Source organism: Sciurus carolinensis, chromosome 4, assembly GCF_902686445.1.
Source record: "Sciurus carolinensis chromosome 4, mSciCar1.2, whole genome shotgun sequence".
In the NCBI taxonomy this organism is placed as follows: Eukaryota; Metazoa; Chordata; class Mammalia; order Rodentia; family Sciuridae; genus Sciurus; species Sciurus carolinensis.
The window spans coordinates 22363364-22385118 of record NC_062216.1 but is presented as its reverse complement, the minus strand read 5'-3'; the positions used below and the strand labels follow the sequence as shown (position 1 = coordinate 22385118).

Genomic DNA, 21755 nt, shown 5'->3' with positions numbered 1-21755 from the left:
CAAACTTTATAGTTTGATCTAATATTTATACTTTGAACTTCAGTTTCTTCACTTATTAAATAATTTGGTGGAAATTATTTCATTTTATCCAATCCTTACTTCAAAAGTCTAAGTATTTTCTAGATCTTATAATGTACTCCTTTTTATTTCCAATTTTTAGAATTTTTTGAGAGTAGACATACATCTGACAATTTGAGTAACAGTAAGTCTCTGATAATGTCATGAGGAATTCTAATTTTCAGAAATGCCACACTAAAGTGAAAGTACACCTTATCAATTCACAGTAAGTAAAATTAAGTAATTGTTGTAAATAATAATAAATGGACTGTCATTTTAATTTTTGAAAAACTGTTTCTGCACAGACATCAAAATGGATTTTGTTTGAGAAAGTTAAGGAGGTTAGTGAGAGAAAGAGAGAGAGAGAGAGAGAGAGAGAGAGTGTGTGTGTGTGTGTGTGTGTGTGTGTTTGCATACCTCTGCTCATGCAAACAGAATCTTAAATATCAATCAATGTCATTACAATGAAATCCTAACAAAGGGAAAGAGTAGAGTCAATAGATAATTACTTCTTTGGGACTTAAACATTATAAATAGTTAAAAAATATATAGGCTCAAAAACTCTTGGCCAGGATACACTTTATATTTGATTAGTCATCTATTCATGAGTCCCAATTTTTCCCTAAAAAATATTTCTTATACCCAGTATTCTTACAGCTACTCCCTGACCCCATTAAATGATTTAAAATGTCAAATTATCACTCTGAATATAGCCTCTACAATAGTATTTAGGATCCTTGTGCTAAGTGGAAGGATATTTGCCTTTTTTGGCATTGTTCGAAGAGATTTCCATTTGAGGAACTTTCCTACAAGTTCTGCCTGTCCAAGACAGAAGGCAGAAATGGGCGTGTTCAGCCTGTTAAGCTAAGCTCCTTGGGCCAGACAATGATAACACTGCAGCAATGTTGCAGCAGCTCAGAGTGCATTTTTCTGGTCAGGAAGGAGATAGGGCTAGAGTGATAGGATCCTCATAGGCATAGTCCTGGGTGGGTCAGTGCTTGGGGAAGCTTAGTCTTCAAGACCGACGACCTTCTGTCTCTCCCAGAGACTTAATGAAAATCTTCCACCTCTCTGGATGTTGCTGTTTGCTACTAAGAAAGATAAGCCTTTTCACTTCTATTCATAAAGACCTAGGGCAGAGGTAGAAATGGTCAAAAAAGAAAACTACATGCCATCTAAATATAAAGTAAATTTTACAGATTTTTAATTCAGTCAATTTCCTCTCTAGTCACAGATTTGTTTACTAATTACATAAGCACAAACTTAGTGTGCAAAGTATAGAGATCATTAGACAAGTTCCACCACCCCAGAAAGTGTAGGATGGGGGAAATACGACAAGAAATTTCTAGGATACTGGTTAATAAGCACTTGAACATAGAAGTGCACAGAACTGTAGAGAATAATGGAAAGGATCAAGGATACTCAGTCCAGGTGAAGAGAATCAAGAGAGGTTTCCTAGGGAAAGTGCTATATAGGTTGAGTAGATACATCTCTTCCTTTCTCTACAACTTAAAACTCTCTTCACCTTTATCTGGGGACTAGGAAAACATATGCTGTTTGATGCTAGGAGGTAGTTAATGAATAAGAATGAAGACTGAATTCCTGCCCTAAGTCTTGGTGAAAGAGCAAGTGTAAAGGACTCACATGGGCCTGTGGACCCCACCTTTCTCCACCTGCTTTTATAAGGAATTTCTGTTTCTCTCCAGCCACCTCAAGAACTTCCTTTCCTTACTTGTCCAATTGGAGTCTTTCACCCATTTCTTTTTTGTTGTTGTTTGGTTTTTGTTGCTATTGTTGTTTGTTTGTTTGTTTTAACAGAAAGGACTTAACTTGTCTTTGAAAACAGATACACTGTATGAAAGCTATTGATGGTTCCAAGTTGTTCCACCATGTGGGAGATATTGAACATGGCTAGAGAAAATTAGGTCAGCACACAGCACAACAGAACTGCCATTTCCAGACTGACCCTCACACCTTAATCCATTATTTTTGAAGCCCAGTTGCCTGTCTATGGTCCTTGTAGTACATTCATTCCCTCCTTTGATTAAGTTCAGATTAGGTTCAGATGCCTATTACACACACACACACACACACAAACACACACACAACAGTGACCTAACAAAATACCCCTTTGTATTATTTATCTTTTGCTGTGTAACAAATTATTCCCACCTTAGAAGTTTAAAACAATACTCAATATTTATTACTGTTCATAGTTTCTGTGGATTATGAATTAGGAGCAGAACAGTCAATTTACACTCAGAGGCCCTTAGTAAAGTTGCAGGCAAGATCTTGGCCAGAATTATAACCATGGAAAAGCTTAATTGGGCTTGGAGGATCTGCTTCCAGGGGGCTCACTCCATCCCTGGCTAGTTGGTACTAGCTATTTGTGAGGGAGTCTTAGTTCTTGTCTATATATGTCTCCTGAGTGTTCTTACAGCATGGTGGCTAGATTTTCCAGAGCAAGAAACATGAGAGAAAGAAAAAGAAAAAAAAAAAAAAAATAGAGACAGTGCCAGGTGGGAACTTCTTTTTATTACCTAGTCTCAGATGTCACATTGCATTATTTCTGCCATAATCTATTTGTAAGACATGAGTCACTAAATCCAAAGCATCTGCAGACATTTTAAAAGTATGACTTTTTTATAGACCTATTTCGTTCTAACTGAAATGACTACCCAATATCATCAGGGACTCATGTTCTGGTCATGCTGTGCTGTCATCCTCAACAATTGACGTGTTGGGATCATAAGATGGCTGGTGGATCTCTACCATCCAGGCCTTTATCCCAGCAGCAGGAGCAAGAGTACTGGGCAGAACTGTGTGTGCCTTTACCTTTTCTAGAAATGCCAAAGAACTCTTAGTGAATGCTTCTATTCAAACAGCTTTGGATAAAAACTGTGGTTTTCAGCTACAGAGGAGGCTGAGAAATGCTATCTATTTTTACTTGTGGTAAGATGCCTAGCCAATTTTGGGGGATCCATTTCAAAGAGGGATGGTAATAGCTGTTGTTAGGGTAGGCAACTAACATTCTCCATCCAGAAAACCAATGAATTAGCTCTTAAAAAATAGTCAAGAGAGTTCTGGTTTTGAGGAAGATGAAGGACCCTATTTCTCCCAGGTTCACCTTCCCACAACTGAAAAATTCCCAATCATAATTCAAAAAGTAATGGTAGAAAGACTCTAAATGATAACAAACAAACAAACAAAAAAGTTGTACTGCCTAGAGACCTCAAGACTAAAGAAATAACTGAAGGTATATGGATGTATTATTTGTATGTCCCAGATAAGGCACTGCAGAAGGCTCCAACCTGGAAGTATCAATGAGAACAGCCAGAAATTCTCAAGAAAAACATCCTTTTTTCTCTAGCCAAAGGACTAGAAACCCAGTGAGCTAACACGGGAACACATTTTAGGCAATAACCACCCTGCTGCATCCAAACATCAGTGGATACCCTTTACCCTCATCCCTGCAGTTTCAGGGTAGAACTGAGACTCCACCCTAACCAGGTTTCAAGAAATTGGACAAGCCAGTGTGAATCTAAACTATTTAGCACTCCACATTCTCCTAGCCCGTGGTGTCAGTAGAGCCCAGCAGGGAAGGAACCTCCAGATTTACCTAAGAACAACCAGGGTGAGTGAGGGACAGAAAGGAGAAGCTAGCTAGCATTCTTGCACTCATTCCTCTCTTGGTGTCAGAAAGCTCTAGTGTGGTTGTGTTTTCACCCCATTGGTCAAGAATTAAATGTTGTGAGTCAACCTTCCATGTTCTCCCTCGTATATGCCAAAAGGTCCAGCATGGACCTCAGTTATCTGCCCTGTCCTCTCAACTCAAAAGAAAGGTGTTCTACTTTTTCTGGGAAGATGTTAGCACAGCTGACGTCCAACCTGACATCTTCATAAACATGGTGAAGGTGTGAGAAAATGTTCCATTTATGCCATAAAATGGGGCTAGCAGAATCCAACTGAGAAACTAGAATTACATACCCACCTAACGTAGTATATAGTTCAACAACAGGTCTCTATCAAAAAGAAAACTTAAATAGGAACCATTCATAACATGATATCCAAAGTGAGAAAAATAATCAACATACATTGATACCAAGATAATAACAGGGTGAATCAGTTGAATTAATGGACAAATATTATCGAAGCAAATCAAAATGCTTCAACAAGCAGTTCCGAATTCTGTTGAAGTAAATGGAAAAATCAAAAAATCTTTCAAAAGTATGAAATTTATAAAAAGCACCAAATAGAAATATAGGAAATATAGACCTTAAAAAAATAAATGAAATAAACTCTCTAGATAATCTCAATAGTAGAGCAAAGATGAGAGAGGATAGAATAATGAATTTGAAATCAGTGAACACATCAATTGAACTTACCTGGCTTGAGCATCAGAGAGAACGTAGATTGAAAAAGAAAAAGGACAGAATCTCAGTAACCCAAAGAACAATAACAAAAGTGCTAACATAAATAATATTGGAGTCAAAGGATAGTACAGAGAAGACACTGACAAAACACCTGAAAAAAATAGTGGTTGAAAACTCTCCAAATATGGTGAAAGACATACACTAACAAAGTCAAGGATATAAGGAAAGGGCATATCCTATTTCAAATTTAGAATAAAAAACATAACTATCACCCATGAATTCTACATGATGGAAGAATGCTATAAACAAAGATCACTAGCAAATTTATCCTTGAAGTAAGTTTAAAGAATATTTTATAAAGAAAAATAATAATAGCAAAAGAAGTCCTGGAGATTCAGTAGTAAATGAGAACAATGGAATGGATAAAAAAAAAAAGTAAATAAAATACAATATTTTTCTCATGAGTTTCTTAAATTGTATTTGATGGTTGAAGAAAAATTATAACATCATCTCATGTGGTACCCAATATACGTAGAAGAAATATTTAAGAAAATTATATTTTTAAATGAACTTAAGTGGAAGAAGTATTCTATAATTTGTTCAAAGATGTAAAACTTCAACATTAGTAGACTATTTATGTTACATTTATGTTACAGATCATATAATTGATCATAAAATATACCTCAACATATTTAAAAGAAGTGGCATCATCTAGAGTATATTCTCTGACCACATGGAATAAATGTAGAAATTCATAACAGAAAAAGAATCAAAAAACCCCAAACATTGGAATATTAAACAGCACATTTCAAATCATCTATGAGCCAAAGAAGTTTGATAGAAAACAAAATGCAAGTAACAAGGAAAATGAACACAAAATAGGATGAAGCTAAAGTAGAGCAGGGAGGAAAATTTATAGTATTCAAGAAAGAAGATTTTATATTAACATTATAAGCTAATGTTTTACCTTAAGAAATTAGAATATGGACAGCAAATTCACTTCAAATAAGAAAATAAAGTACATAATTCAATAAAATGGAAAAATAAAATATTAGAGAAAAATCAATGAAACAAAAAGCTCGTTTATCAAAAAACAATAAAATGCAAACCTCTGGTAAGACTAACAAAGAATGAGAGGACACAAATCATGGATATTAGTAATAAAAAAGTGCTATTATGATAGATCCTCCGGCCACTAAAAGGATAATAAGAATATATTACAAATAACTTTATACTTAAAAACTTAGATGAAATCAATTTCTCAAAAAGTACCAAGTGCAAAAACTGCCAAAATAAGAAAAACAGAACCTGAATAAATCTATTCCAAGATAATAAATTTGTTATTAAAAATCTCCCCAAAAATTGAATAAAAATATTTCAATTCCAAATATAAACTAAGCTAAATTGAGCTGCCATTAATTGCAACCCAAGCTTGATTAGTGAAGTAAATATTTTGCATTTAGTGTTGTTTGCTTAAAATAAGTACAAATAAAAAGATCAAAATCTTTCCCCTACAATAACAACTAAAGAAGAGTTCATATTATCTTGTGAACTTTTATTCTGAAAATTAAGAATCAGGGGAAGTACCTGAGTATCATTGACCATGGGGGAACAACATTTGCAACTAAATGAGGCATAGGAGCTAGAAATGCACTTTGAAGGTATGTTTTAAAAGAAATTGTTTTTACTTGGACTTTTTCCTAAATATCATTGTCCATTCATTTCCAGTTCACATATTAATGTTGTTTTATATAAGAATAAAGAAACATAAAATGTAAACACCATGTTATTTCACAGCTCTCTGATTTTACTCATGTTCCTCTTTCTACAAGACACATTATTCCTACCAAACTGCCCTAATCTCTTTTATTCTTCAAGGTTTCCAAGTTGTGTCATTTTTTTTTAAGAAATAAGGTTTTGTAATTAAATTTTGTCATCTAAGAAGTAAGGATTGATATTTCAAAATTATACACTCTTATAATAGCCAAATCATTGAAATAGGCTCTTATTTATGTACCACAGAACAGCATTCAGAGCAATTTTCTATTTATCATTAGTGTGATTTCCTTTTTAAACTTTTTTGTTTAATTTGTTCTTTTTAGACATACATGACAGTAGAGTATTTTGACATATACACATGCAGTATGACTTATTCTAATTCAGATTTATTCTAATTCTAATAACTTATTCTAATCAGGATCCCATTCTTGATGGGATCAAGTCTCCATGATGTAGTGGTGTGTTCATATATGAACATAGGAAAGTTATTTCCAATGCATTCTACTATCTTTCCTATTTCCATCCCTGGCCCTTCCCTTCATTCCCCTTTGTCTACTCCACTGAACTCCTCTTCTTCCTTTTCCCACTTATTGTGTGTTAGCATCTGTATATCAGAGAGAATATTTGGACTGTGTTTTCTTGGGATTGGCTTATTTCATTTAACATGATAGACTCCAGATCCAAAAGACAAGTCATGTCTTTTAAATGACCTGTGTTTTTGCTTCCATATTATTCTCTGTACATACCTGCCACAAACTGATTACATATGCCACCCTGATCTGCCATTGTTAAAATAACTCTCTGTTCTTCTGTCCTTTGGAGAAGCAGGTCTTCTCATGCTTACAAATCCCATATATGATTAGGATAACAGCCTGTTACAGTCGGAATGTTGGATTATCATGTCTACTTATATTCCTTTCTACAGGGATCTATCCAGGGTTGGATATGTAACCAAACCAGAACAAATATGATTCAGGGAAAAGACTGCTAAAGTAGAGGGTCCCCCCTTTTCTCATGCAGGAGTCTTAGAAAAATATTGCTTTTTTGAATGTGAAATTTTAAGTGCTGTGGCCATTATTTCTGACTGTGAAAGACCTGGATTTGCTGGGAAGGTCTCATGTTGGAAAGCCCATTATTAACCTGGTTGATGATTGAGAAATCAGCCAGTTTTGTTTGAACTGTTTCTTTGAGGTCAAGTCTATATATAAACTTTCCATTTATATGTGGTAATTAATTCACATTTCACCGTCCTCCTTTTGTTCAGGAAAAAAACCCACATGATTGCTTTCTTCACTCACCATACTCTAATTAAATTATTAATTTATGTGTTTGTCTCCCTTCTGACAAGACTGTGAGACTTCTATAGAATGGGATTATGTAGCAATGATTCATCTTTTATCCCCAGTTTCAAGTTTATTGCATAACATTTAGAGAGCTAACAACAAATAGTTTTAATATAAATAGCAAATGAAGGTCTTTTTACCTTTGAGAGAGAAAATGTACATTTTTGGTTAATTGTTCCACATTTCTGTTTAATTTTTAGTAAATACTTTCTTTATTTCAGTTATCCTGTACAGGATTCCTGACATTGTTCATATGAACAGTAATCACTATCTTTTTTCATTCTTAGTACAACCACTTCCTTGAAGAGAACTCCCTATTTATTCCAGAGAACAAAATTAAATGGTAAGTATTTGTATTAGAACTTGGGATGGTTTTATTCTTTGAAAATAGTTGTCTGATAATAACTTAGTAGAGGACATAGAGAATAATGTGTTTGTAGTCAACTGAAAAAAGGCAAATAACAATAATTCACAAGATAAACCTAAAAGATTCTTTGCAGATCTGGATTAAGAATTTCTCTAGCCATTTTAGAACATAAAACCCTGCCAGACCCAATTCTTTGTTTTTCTCCTTTTTTAAAAATTTTTAATTTGTTCTAATTAGTTATACATGACAGTAGAATGCATTTTGGCACATCATACATAAATGGTGTATAACTTCTCATTCTTCTGATGTAGAATCACACTGGTTGTATAATCATATATGCACATAGTATGTCCCCTCCCCTCCTTTTACTCACCTTTGCCTGATCCAAAGCACCTCTATTCTTCTCTAGCCCCCATCCCTTATTGTGAATTAGCATCTGTATATCAGAGAAAACATTCAGTCTTTGGTTTTCTTCACTTAGCATGACATTCTCCAGCTCCATCTATTTACCTGCAAATGCCATAATTTCATTCTTCTTTAAGGTTAAGTAATATTCCATTGTGTACATATACCAGATTCTCTTTATCCATTCATCTGTTCATGGGCATCTAGGTTGGTTCCATAGTTTGGTTATTCTCAAGGGAGTGCTATAACCAGGCCCAATTCTGATTAAAGAATAAAATAACTTCATAAATACTCTTATATTAGAATTATTTAATTAACAAATCTGTAGCTCCAATCAAATTTTAAAAATTCCTTGGTATAAGTCTCAAGGACAGAATTAGTTTTGTAGATCTTTTGTTGACATGAAGAGTTTTAAATTTAATGACATTAACATAACAATGTATGTAATTCTGTACATACGTATGGAAGGAAATTATTTGAAAAATATTCTGAAATATTTATTTTCTCTTTTTGTGTCAGTGCTTTACACCCCTCACAATTATATATATTTAATGCTTATTGAAATTTTAAAAAAGATTTCTCTAAAAATGAAATATATCTCAGTTCAAAGGTAAATTCTAATTGCCTCAGTGGCCACTTCCCAGTTCCATCTACTTGGTAATCAATTCATTTAATCAGATTACCCTCTGGTTCAAAATATCAGAAAGTGTCTTCTTAAGAATTACAGCATTGGAAGTGATTGATGTGTTTCTCATATTTATTATAGCTTTCAAATTTTGTTTATCTACTGAATGTTTTCGATTAAATTAAATCACATGAGGCCCTGTTTGTCAAATTAGGTTTTTAATATATGATGAGTTTGCTTAAGCAGGGTCACCTCTAAAAACAAAAAACAACAATGAAAGTCTACTATACTCCAGTTGCAGAGATTCCATTCTGTTTTTTAAATTTATTTTTAAACAATGCAAATCATAATAATTACTAGTACTTTCTATTAAGTAAAAATGACTTGTAAGATTTATATGGTTTCTGAAAATGAATTTCCAAAATAAGAACAGAAAAAGCTGTTTCCTGACATGCTTTTATGATACTATCAACAGGTCTATTTTGTTCTGAATTTCTAATATCTAGGTTTTAGTTTATTCCCTCCATTATTATGCTTAATTTAAGCTTATATATGGATTTGATATAAGGCTGTATTTCATATGGTTGATGTTTACAGGTTATTGTTTCTCTAGCTTTATAATGAAATATTCCAAAAATGGCCAAGCTGTGTCTTTAGGATAGTTTATCATTAACCCATCTATACAGGTAATGTCAGATACTATGGAGGCTCCTTAATATCCATCTTATTACCTTTTTATTACCTTAATATCCATCTTTTTACCTTCCACTAGTTAGCTGAAACAGGAAGACAAATTTTTATTTGGCAAATATTTTTGCATAAGGAGAGGGAGTAAAGCTTGGTAAATTCCCTTTACATACAACCAGTTAGATTGCTTTCTAGGTTCCTTAATCGATGCTGTTGAAACGCAGGGCTCAAATGAACAAGGCCATCATTTGCAACAGGACTAAGGTGACTACCGTGAAGTAGAGGACTTCCACCATAGTTCAACAAGCCCCCTTAATTAACCACTCTTTCTTTTTCTTAAATAGAGATGACTTACAGTTTTTATGAGATCGAGATAAATCAATGTGCACCTGGTAGGAAAGGAACAATATGAAGCCAGTAGAACTGAAGAAGGTAAAAAAAAAATGATGTTACAGAGATGTTTCTACAGAGAGAGAAAAATCTAGAAGCAGTGTAGTAAGATCATTCTCAAGAACTTTATAAACACTTGTTCTGATTGGGATTTGAGGTTTTCCCCCAAAAGTCCATGATAGTCAACGCAGGATTTTTCAGAGGTGGTGTGATTAGATTATCCGAGGTAGCCTCACCAGTGGATTAATCCTTTTGGTGGATTAATAATATGAATGAATTTGAATGAATCACTCCATTGTAAGTAGGCAGGTGGTGTGTGGGTGGAGAAAGTATGTCACTGGACTTTTGCCTTTAAGGATTATGTCTTGTCCCTGATTCCTCATATTCTCTGTGTCCCAGCTGCCATGAGCAGACAGTTTTCCTCTGCTACACCCTTCTGCCATGATGTTCTACTTCACCTTGGTTCCAGAACAGTGGAGTTGGCCAACCGTGGATTGGATATCTTGAACTGTGAGCTCAAAACAAACTTTTTCTCCTCTAAGTAGTTCTTATCAGGTATTTTGGTCATAGTGAAAAAAATGATTAACACAACCCTCAACATTTATTTATGTATATACTAGCTGTGAGATCTGGGACAAGTGGTGAAGACTAAAAGACATTATGTACATAAAGTACCTGGCTCTCTGTGTCTGGCACGTGGAAGATGTACAATATGTTGAACCTTTCTTACCTGTCCTCATGATGCTTGGGATAACAATATAAAAGCATATATTAACAGTAGGGAAATATAAAGTAATTATGAAAGACTACTCTGGTGTGTGTGTGTGTGTGTGTGTGTGTGTGTGTGTGTGTGTGTGTGCATTTACAGAAATGAGATAGAAATGGGGTCCTATTAAGGTCTTATAGATCCAAGCTCAAAGATGGTTAAAATTGGACCCCCTGTCATTTTTAAGGTTGGATTTGTCTTGGTAGAACTCTGGAAAATCTGAAAATAAGAGTATGAAAAGCTAGAGAAGAGATGGACTTAGTAGTTAAAAAGCTACTGAAATGCCTTACACATATTCAATAATAATTTTGGACTGAATAATTTAATGTATAGTAGAAGAATAAAATAACAAAATTTAGAAGTAAATGAAAGCTCACAGTGTCCTCAGTAATGAATTTGTATTTTATACATATTGTATAAAGTGACAGAAGTGACCAAAAAGGACTAGGAATCTGAAAACCTATGTCTTCCTGTGTGATTTTGTGAAGTATGACCAGCAACACAAAAATCAAGTTCCAGTCCCCTCCCCACTTAGTTTTCGAGCCCCAACCCTCCTACATACGACACTTCATTTTGTTTTTGGTTCCTTGAACTTTTCACTTTTCTAGAATGGCTTTCAATAAAACTGGGAAGCCATTAGTGAAGTACTTCCCTAGGTACCTACCCACCTTGACTTGTAAGGTCCCTAAATGTTCCTTTCATATCTTACCTCCCACCTAATACTCTTCTCTATTCTTCCCTGCTGTGTTCTGCTCCCAGAAAGCTTTCAATTAATCCCCACTGAGTAGTGAAGTGTTGACTGAAGTGGAATCCTCTCAGGATTCTTTCAATGTTGAAAACAGGCTCTTTGAAGATGTTAAGTTGTTCAATTATATAGAGAAACCGAGAGAAAAGACTTCTTTGTGATTAACAACATCACACGTGGTGGACTTTTACTCTCACTGCCAACATGCCCAGTGCTTAGCATAGACAATGGCAGTGACTTTGGAAGGAGAGGTTTAAGGAGTTCTATAAGTTGTGGGGTGGGTGTTGGGGAGGTGCACCATACCAGATCAGAGTAAATAAAGAGGCATGGTCTACATCTTCTGACTATGGAATTTCAAACTTGCAATTTGTGTTTAAACCCTGTTGTAAGATGTGGAGTTTAATGTAATATCAGAAGATTTTTCTCTTTGAGATGTGTATAGCTATCATTGCTTGTTTCTTAGCAAATGTTCATTCTTTGCGGTAGTCAGTGTGGAGCTGCATTTTGGAAAGTTGTCAGTCAGAGCTAGTTGTGAAAAGATTCTGTAAACATGTTAGCAGCAGCAATGAAATATGCACATTTTGGAGGAAAATGGGGGTATAAAATAAATATATGTGCTTCCATAAATCTAAAGTCAGTCATGTGAGCCTTAGACAGCATTTACTATGCTAAATAAGTATAAGGAATGCTGCAGGGGAGGAATGTCAGAGGATCATTTCTTATCAAATATTTTGCAACAAATAGCAGCATATATCTTTTTTTAGAGGTAGGTTACAAAGATTAGAAGATGATTTTTACTTAAAAATTACTGACTTCTGCCATGCATCAGGGTTGCATTTAGGGCAAAATTTCAGTGTTTTCTCCATTAGATTTAAATTTTAAGAGTGAGGTTTGAAAACATTCTGAAATATTTTTATTGACTTAAGAAGAAAACACTTCTTCAGATTTTAGGTAGAGAACTGAAGAAGAGGGTTTGAGGAACTGAACAACCCAGGAGCAGGAAGAAGTGAAGGCAGATGTTGGAGGATTATCTTAATGGTATATGAAACCAGAATTCAAAATGTGCTAAAATGTATGGCATTTTCTGTGAATAGGCTAAAACAAATATCTATCATTGGAGAATTAGTATTCATTAACATTCTTAAAGTTATCATATGTTTAAATCAATCACGAGTTCTGTGAATTGCAATTATGGATTCTGTGATTTCCCCTGGGAATCACAGTAAAATTGGGGGAATTGAGGAAAGTATCTTTCCTAAATTAAAAATGGCAATTTATTTCCTTTCCTTTAGATTACATATTGTACATTCATTTTAATCCTATACTTAAAATTAGAAATTAATAACCATTGTTTGATTTCCCCATTAATATAATTTGAAAAATGTTATGCAGGTATCATCTGTGATTGAAATGGAATATATGAGTAGTAGGCATAGCTACTATTAAAATATTTGCTGCAATTAGGGAAGTTACAAGAATATTTCAAAAAGCATACCTTTGAAAGAGATAGTTTGGGCTGAGGTAGCTAGTAAGTCAAATTGAGATACATAGCATTGTAGTCTTTAGGTTTCCAATAATCTCTTGATTTACATGTACTTTACCTGAATCCTCTAAGCGCATGGGAGAGAGTCTCTTCCTCTGATTCTCTCTTTATCTGATTCTTTCGACAGGGGGTTGTTACTGATTTATGTCCAGTTTATTTAGGATATGTAGAAAAGGCAAGGAGAACCAGATATGTTGTCACAAAGGGAGGTTTGAAGTGAATTTACGTTATGGCTTCAAAGGGATCTCATTTTGCAGTAGGGAGACATACGTTTTTAAAGTTTTTGATTTAGGTTCCACAACTTATAGTCGCCAGGGAGTTTTGAATAAAGGGGAACTGCATCTACAGTGTGTGTGTATGTATGTGATTTTGGTACACTCAAGCACCCTACCTGGTAAAGAATGATTAGGTTTTGAAAAGAACAAAGAAAGAGAGAGAGAAACTTCATCCATGTAACATGAAAGTTTGTGCTCCATAATAATCCAGAAGTTCACAAATGCAGTTCACTACATTTTCTGAGATTAAACGAATCTCCCAGGACCCTATTGATGGCCTTGCTTTAGGGCGGAGCTCGGTCCGGGAGGTTTACAGGATAAAAAGTCCCAGGGTTTCTTGCTTGGTGATGCATAAAGTTTTCTTCAGATCTCATTTCCCACGTCTGCCTGACCACCCCAGAAACTGCAGAACGGATTTAACGCTCCGTGTTAAATCTAGAAGCAGAGAGAATGAGCAGGCTGTCTCGCGAACAGGAGAACCTCTTCTGGAGCAGAGAGGTTAGAAAGCAGATAAGGATTGCTAGGCTGAGAGCTACCGCATCCTCTAGCTCCAGCCGAGCGTCGCATCCGGAGCCCACTGCAGCTTGGATTCAGGGACAGGAAGGTGGGATAGCGGGAGGGGAAAGAGGGAAAAACGGAGATGGGGGAGGGAGGGGTGAGCCGAGGGGAGCTAGTGAGAGATCGGCGCGCGGGGGGAGGGTGGAGATGGGGGGAGCGCGGCGGGCGCAGGGAGCTGAGTGGACGGCTCGAGACGGCGGCGCGTGCAGCAGCTCCTGAAAGCAGCGAGTTGGCAGCGCTGGGCTGCATTTCCAGCAGGAGCTGCGAGCACAGTGCTGGCTCACAACAAGGTGATGTGCCAGGAAGCGGCTTTTTTGCCCGCTAGGGCTGCTGCTGCGGCTGGGGCTTCCTCGCTGATATCCCTCTTTTCTCCTTGGGGCTGCGTGTGTGTGAGTGCCCGGGTTGGGGGTAAAGCCTGCGGGAAGGGGACACCAGGGACTCTGCTCGTCTCCTCCTCCCTCTGTCCCCGTCGTTGCTGATGCATGTCTTCCAGGGTCGCTCTGGTCTCCGTACCCCTTATTTGACACTGCCACCCCCCCCTCCCGGTTGTGTCTCCTTTCCCAGATGCTCAAGGTGTCAGCCGTATTGTGTGTGTGTGCAGCCGCTTGGTGCAGTCAGGCTCTCGCAGCTGCCGCGGCGGTGGCTGCGGCCGGGGGGCGGTCGGACGGCGGTAATTTCTGGATGATAAACAATGGCTCACCACAATCTCTCAGTATGACAAGGAAGTCGGACAGTGGAACAAATTCCGAGACGTAAGTGCTGCGCGTCCCCATTCCCAGACACACGCGCACTGGGCTCCGAGGCAAAGATCGCGGCGGCTAGGGGTGGGGAGTGGGCTCAGTTCCCAGGGAGAGGGATTTTGAAAGGGCTGCTCGCCGCGGCTGGAGAACTTAGCAGTTTCGCTGCCCACCTCCCAGCTGGCATCAGAGAGGACTAGCGTGTTGGATGCACAGGAGTTCAGGTCACAGCAGGTTCCCACTCTTCCGCCCCCACCCCACGCTCCCACAGAACACCCATCCGCTGCCCCCAAAGGTTTGCAAAGTGCTGGCTCTACCTTCTCAACTTTTGAATGGTGTTTCTGGCACTGTTGAACCCAGCAGATGTGCCTTTGCGTTGTATTGCTACTAAAGTAACTAGGATCGATCCCGTTACTAATGGTCCATTAAGGAATTTGAGGGAGGAGGTAGGAAGACCTAAGATTTATAATGCCCGCTCTCCAGGGGTAGGAGGTTGTTTGGTGGCACCAGTAGGCAGAAGTTGAGCAGCTCCGATTACATAAAATTGCGATATGATTTGTGTTTCACTATTAACTTTAACTGAGAACGTGTTTGGGATGCATTTGATTACGTTTTACTCCAAAATTAATCACTGCTGTAAAATCTGCCGAGGTGGGGACGCCTGCAGGTGACGTCCATGAAAGAGTTAATTGTAAAGTCTCTTGGGGAGTTTTCTCAAGGGTTACTATGTATAACTAATTACAGAAAAAAATTTTTGTAAATTAAGAAAAACAAAAAAAGGAAACCAGTTTTAGAGACTCCGACTTTCTGCTTGACTGGAGCCAATGTCCTAGACATGCTAGTCACCCCGCCCCCCAACACATACACACACATCTGACCTGAACAGTGCTAAGAACTGCTTGTAACCGTCTGTGGCCAGAACACAATTCATCCTGTCGCACTCAACTTGGTTGTTTCAGTGAAGAGGTCTCCCTGACTTGATTACCGACCCCCCAACCCTCGCTTTCAACCCCAGGCCTGAAAGGGAGCCAGAAATGATTCACAAACGATTGCCAATCCTTACTGTGACATTTGAGAGAATTTCTTAGGGAGTCCATCTGCAGTGCACTACGTGTAGATGAGTTAACTTCTTTCATCAGCTGAGACTGTCACGATTTAGCAAAAATCAATGGAAGCTGGGTCTAATTTTCATCTAGTTCCTTGACCCCCTTAACCCAACACCCCTTCAAAAAAGTAACTGGCAAGCCAAATCCTGAAGGGGATTGGGTGGGAGAGTAATTTGACTTTAAATGTAGGTGCAGTTAATTGATATTCAGCTTGGATACAAAGGATGAAAATTGATAATGATAATACTTAATGGAGGTCTTATTCTTACATGCTTTGTGAAAAAAAAACTTAAATATCCTTTTATTGCTAAATGAATGCTCTCATAGAAGTAAACCTTTACATATTTGTTTTAAATTTGTACTAATATTAACTTCAACAAAAAATAAGCAAATGAGATATTTCTAAATCTGGACAAAATTTCTGTTTCTTGTGCCCTCATCATAGAAAAGAATATTGAAAATTTTGTTAATATTTGAACAGTGCTTCACATTTTGATGTCTTTATATAATTACTGCTTTACAGTCTTTTAAAATGAAGTTCGAACTTGTTTCTTTAAAATATTTTAAATATCGAACATCTTAGTGTCCTCTGATTTTAGTTAAATTGCTTTATTGAATCAGTAAGAATGAGCAGCCTATATTTGGACAGTTTGTGAATGTGTTTGATTTAAACTCTTGCTCAGTTGCCTGCTATGGAACTAAAATTTCTGGAATTAATGTAGTCAACTTCTACAGAGCTAGAGTGTTTTTATTGCTATAGTATTTTCAAGCATTCTTATATGATCTCAGGGGAAAACTCCATCAACATTGTGTATAAATTTAAATAAAGGATTTACTGGAAATTTTTAAGCAAATATCTGTTTTGAAGTATATGCAATTCATAAAAATATAATAATGACTTCTTTGCAAAACTGAAGTTTAAAAGACCCCATTTTAATAAGATAATTACATTTTTGTAAAGATGACTTCTGGAAGGCATGGAGAAGATAAGTGTTATCATTATATTTCTCCTTTAACCACCTGTTGCTCATTATTAACGTGATGAAATTCAGGTTGACAGCATGGCTTCTCAAGTCATAACTCATGCCTAACATAGAATCCTTATTTTAGACTCTCCACCTCACTGCTATTTACATATTCTTTCCCTTTTGGGAAATCATTAACTCAATATTTTTTTGTCTGTATCTTTCTGGATGTGATTTATTTATTAGTTCATTTTTGTCTGAAAGCACATGATTAAAAGACATTGCTTGAAACAAAAACTGCTACATGAATCTACCTTTATATGTAGTGCATAAGAATTATATCTTAAATAACAGATTTACATACTCAGTTATGAAGACACAGGGAATCTGAACCACATCTTATAGAAACAGTTTAATGGAAGTGCTCTTTTTAGTGCTTTTTTTCCCATAAAAACATAATGTCATTTAGGAAAAAAATAGTTATGTGATGCCTCAGCATCATTAATACAGGAAATAATCTTTGCCTTCCTTCTCAGGAGAATGACTCTTTTACAAAATTGACATTATTTTAAAAGCAACTCCTTAAAAAAAGTTTGAACTGTGCTGCCTTTTGAATAATATTTGAAAAATACCTTGAATACTACTAAAAACTCAATTCATGGTTATTTCAATTGAATAATTTTAGAAAGAAATGATTTTTTATTTTATATCTAATATAAATATGTGAATATATTTTATTTATAATAAAGGATTAGGAGTAAGGAGCATAGATAGAAAGTGTTATTTGAGAGTAGATGAACTTAGGAACCACTGCCCCTGGTGACCATTTTCTTAATGCTTGCCATGAGTTAGTCTTAACAAAAACCATACTTCAGGGGCTAGGGTTGTGGATCTTGGTAGAATGCTTGCCTGGCATGTGTGAGGCTCTGGGTTTGATTCTCAGGACTATGTATAAATAAATATGTATAAATAAATAAAATAAAGGTATATATATATAAATATAGATATATATATGTATATATATGTGTGTGTGTGTATATATATATATATATATATATATATTTTTTTTTTTTTTTTTTTTTTTTTTAAGATACTTCAGCCAGTCTCGGTGGTGCATGCCTGCAATCCCAGCATCTCCGGAGGCTGAGGCAGGAGAATCACGAGTTCAAAGCCTTCTCAGCAACCACAAGACATGGCACTAAGCAACTCAGTGAGAGTCTGTCTCTAAACAAATACAAGATAGGGCTAGGGATGTGACTCAGTGGTTGAGTGTCCCTGATTCAACCCCTGGTATCCCCAAAAAAAAACTCTTCAGAGAATTATTTTATTATTTTGTTACCAAGATTTGAACTGAGTGGTGCTTAACCACTGAGCCACATACCTAGCCCTTTTTATATTTCACTTTGAGACAGGGTCTCATTAAGTTACTCAGGGCCTTGCCAGTTACTAAGGCTGACTTTCAATTTACAGTCCTCCTGCCTCAGCCTCCCAAGCTGCTGGAATTACAGGTGTGTGCTACCCAGCCCCAATACTGCAAAGAATTTTTGACCACTCTGTACTAGTAATGTTGAATAAAGTTTTTTTTTTTTTGCATTTTCTTTCTTCCAGTGTGTACAGAATATATCAACATAAAGAACACTTAACTCTTTGAAATCATTACTGTATTTATAAAATTCTAATAGAGATTTTTAATTCCTTTGTCTTGGGAAGCAAATTACAGTTTAACTTAATCTAAAGATTTAGAGAAGTTAATATATTTAAAAATGAGTATAGTGGAACCAATGTTATGTCTAAGTATAATCATATGATTATAAAATAAAATAGGAACTGGGAGTGCAGCTCAGTGGTAGAGCACATGCTTAGCACGCATAAAGCCTTAATAAAAAAATGAAATTTAAAAACTCTCAACAATGGGATATGTTTAGTAGATACACTGGTTGCATGCTGGTTTTATTTTTTGTAGCAATGTTGCATAGTAGTAAATCAAGAAGAGGAGATTTCTCAGTGAGGGAATTTTGGAAGTCTCACTACGTTTCCAAGTGCAGTGGTTTATAGGATTTGCTTGCTCAGTTCTTACATATATATTTGGAGAACTTGAAATCAGTGCCCTTATGAGGAAAGTGAAGCATTACCTCAAATGTCTCATATATACATATTTCAATATTTATGTTTATAAGTTCAATTAAATCATATCCTTCATCATGTAATAAATGAGTATGGAATTTGGGAACCAATGAATTAATTGGTAATAGATGATGTAATATCATCATCAAACTTATATATAATTGATTTAACTGGAACATGTACTAATTAAGAATGACAGCAATATAAATGTGAAGAAACCCTTCAATACTGTATGTTGGAAGCAGTGCAATAAAAATCCAGCAAAAGGATTAGAAATGGCCAAGCTAACTTTTAATGAATCATATTGCAAAATCAAGATTATATCATTAAATCAAAATTAAAGTTCCAAATTAGATTTATTTTTCAATTAAAAAATACCTGGGGTTCATGTTGAACTTTAAGAAATAGTTTCTATTAATGTTGCAGAAACCAGAGTCAACTTCAGTTTATGTTTTTTTCTTGAGTGACTTTAATATACTCTTTGGTCACACTGAAGACAGTAGTAAATCCCTACAGTTTTAACTTTTAAAATATAACCTTATTATTATCTAAAGGACATGTACCATATTGTGAAATGGAACATACAGATTGAAGTGTCTCAGGGGCACTCCAGTGATAATTTGGCTTTATAAGAATGGCCTGATTTTGGGGATACTGAATAGTAAGTAAACCTTTCTTAACTTCTTTATCATTTCCTGTTTTCCTCTGAGTTAAGGTTCTGAGTGTACAGAAAATCAGAGAGTTATTGACTGACAGTGAAGGTTCTTCCTGACAACTTAGTGGACTGCAGAAGAGAAACGATCCCTGAGTCTCTCAAATATAATGTTATAAGAAAGCAAATAGAACAATTGATATCTATGCCTTCTTGAAGTAATTATCATCTGACTTCATGAGGCCTTATGGTTCAATTCCTGAGGCCTTATGGTTCAAACAATGATAAATTCAAAAAATATTATCTCTCATTGACTATACTTTTTTTTTTTGGCATGGGGTAGATGGGTTAATGATGCACCCTGGTTGTTTTTCTAGAGCACCAGGGAAGACACCCTTGACACAAAGGTGTCCTTTGTGCTGCCTTAATTGTTGGCAGTAGGGTTTACTATTTTACTTTTATACCTAGTAGTTACTAAATCATTATTAAAACATGGATGCATTTAGCACAGTAAACTACTACTTTCTCTATTCAAAAATACTTTCTAATAGTACTATCCAATTCTTATATGCACTTTCAGTGCTTCTTATGAGACCATATTTACACCACTTGTAATCATTCATTATGTTTATCTTGGTCAAGCACGTAAGTTTTCCTTGGGAATTCTTCACAGTTATTTATTGCATTTTCTTGAATGTTTTTCTAATTTTTGTTTGCTTCTTTTGACTTTGGATGATGATTGGCACGGGGTTTAGTCCTGAAAAGCCTTTGAATATCCTGTACATGTTTACAGGTTGGTATAGGTGAGGAGTACTGGATGCAATGGTGTTCTTATTGGATTGTTATTTATATTATTTACATCATGAGAGATTTAATCTACAGATAGGCAACTGACTTCTTAAGAGAAGCCTAGGCAATCTGTGGATTGGAGCCCTTTGAGTAATTCCAGAAACAACAGGTTAGTGCCTTGAAGCATCCTGACTCCTGTCCTGGTCATCTGGGTACTATTGAAGCCATGGTCATGGTTGTCCCTTTCCACATCTCTGTATTTAACCTTATCATCACCACCACTACCAGCCCGCCAGTAAAGATTTAAATTGGTTTTCTCAGGCCAGAAATCACAAAATGAAGGAAGGCAGGTCAGAGAATGTCCACTGATTTGCAAATTTCTAGAGAGTATCTTAGATAAAGGTGGTATCATATTAGCAAAGTCCTTCAGAAAGTCTGAATTGAGAACAAAATGTAGTCAGTTTAACATGGGTTCATCCTAACAAAATAAAAGGACAGAAAGTAAAGCAGCACATACTTTACTTCTCTGGCTCTTATAATTTCTAGTGATTTATTAGAAAAGTGTAACTAAATGAATTAAGAAATATATTAGTTTGTGTTTATGCATAAATCTATTCATAAATTAATATGTATTATAAATATATGTTTTATGTGTGTATGTGCATGTGTATCTTCAAACAGGTACAGATAAAGGAATGTGAAAATCAAGACAATTCTAGGTACTATAGATATAATATAAACATATGTTATATATACGTTCTCTATATATGTGTGTGTGTGTGTGTGTGTGTGTGTGTGTGTGTGTGCATATTATACACAAACACTAGGTAGAAAACCAACAATCTCCTGCTAAAAATTTGAGTCATGTTAGATTTTTGTTTTTTGTTTCTTGTATAAGTTTTCTGCATCACATAACTTGAGATGATCTCATTTGCTACTGCATGTGTGACCCACAGTGTTTTCTTGCTTCTTTTAGCAAGTCAGGTACCCTAGGATTAGACCCTTAAATTTTTTAGCTAGCTATGCAAAAGGAACAGTGTGTAGTGCTATATAGCATTTATTTTCTACTCTTACAGTAAAACAACTTGGTTGAATGCATTTAGAGCTCATGATTCTGACTCAGAGTGACATTGTATATTTTTATTCGATTTTAGTTTTCATGATTTCATGATCTGGGTCACTATTTTATTTCAGGTACCCACTTTTCAAGGCTGATCTTTGAATCTTCTATATACACCATTCAACCCCGAAAGCTCCTGGAGTATTTATATGTCTTTTCCCATTTACAAAAATCCTTTCATCTTTTCTACTCTTTTCTGTGTCAACAAGTTTACAGATTTGGGTTCCTCATTAGACTGTGAACTTCCTACAGTTATAGACTGTGGTCTCCCTCCCTCACAAATCTTACACTTCACCTGGTTCAGAGTTAGCACTAGAAAATAAAGGAAAGAACATCATATTATATCTGT

General features: G+C 35.9%; 1 protein-coding gene across 1 annotated transcript in view; it reads left to right on the top strand.

The window, feature by feature from the left end:
- Positions 1 to 13835: 13835 nt before the first annotated feature.
- The window catches only part of Spock3 (SPARC (osteonectin), cwcv and kazal like domains proteoglycan 3), a 439938-nt gene continuing 432018 nt past the window's right edge, over positions 13836 to 21755 (top strand). Inside the window, 3 exon segments of the mRNA XM_047551520.1 lie at positions 13836 to 13959; positions 14478 to 14589; positions 14592 to 14665. Of these exon segments, the coding sequence (XP_047407476.1) occupies positions 14478 to 14589; positions 14592 to 14665 (186 nt within the window). The 5' untranslated portion in view covers positions 13836 to 13959.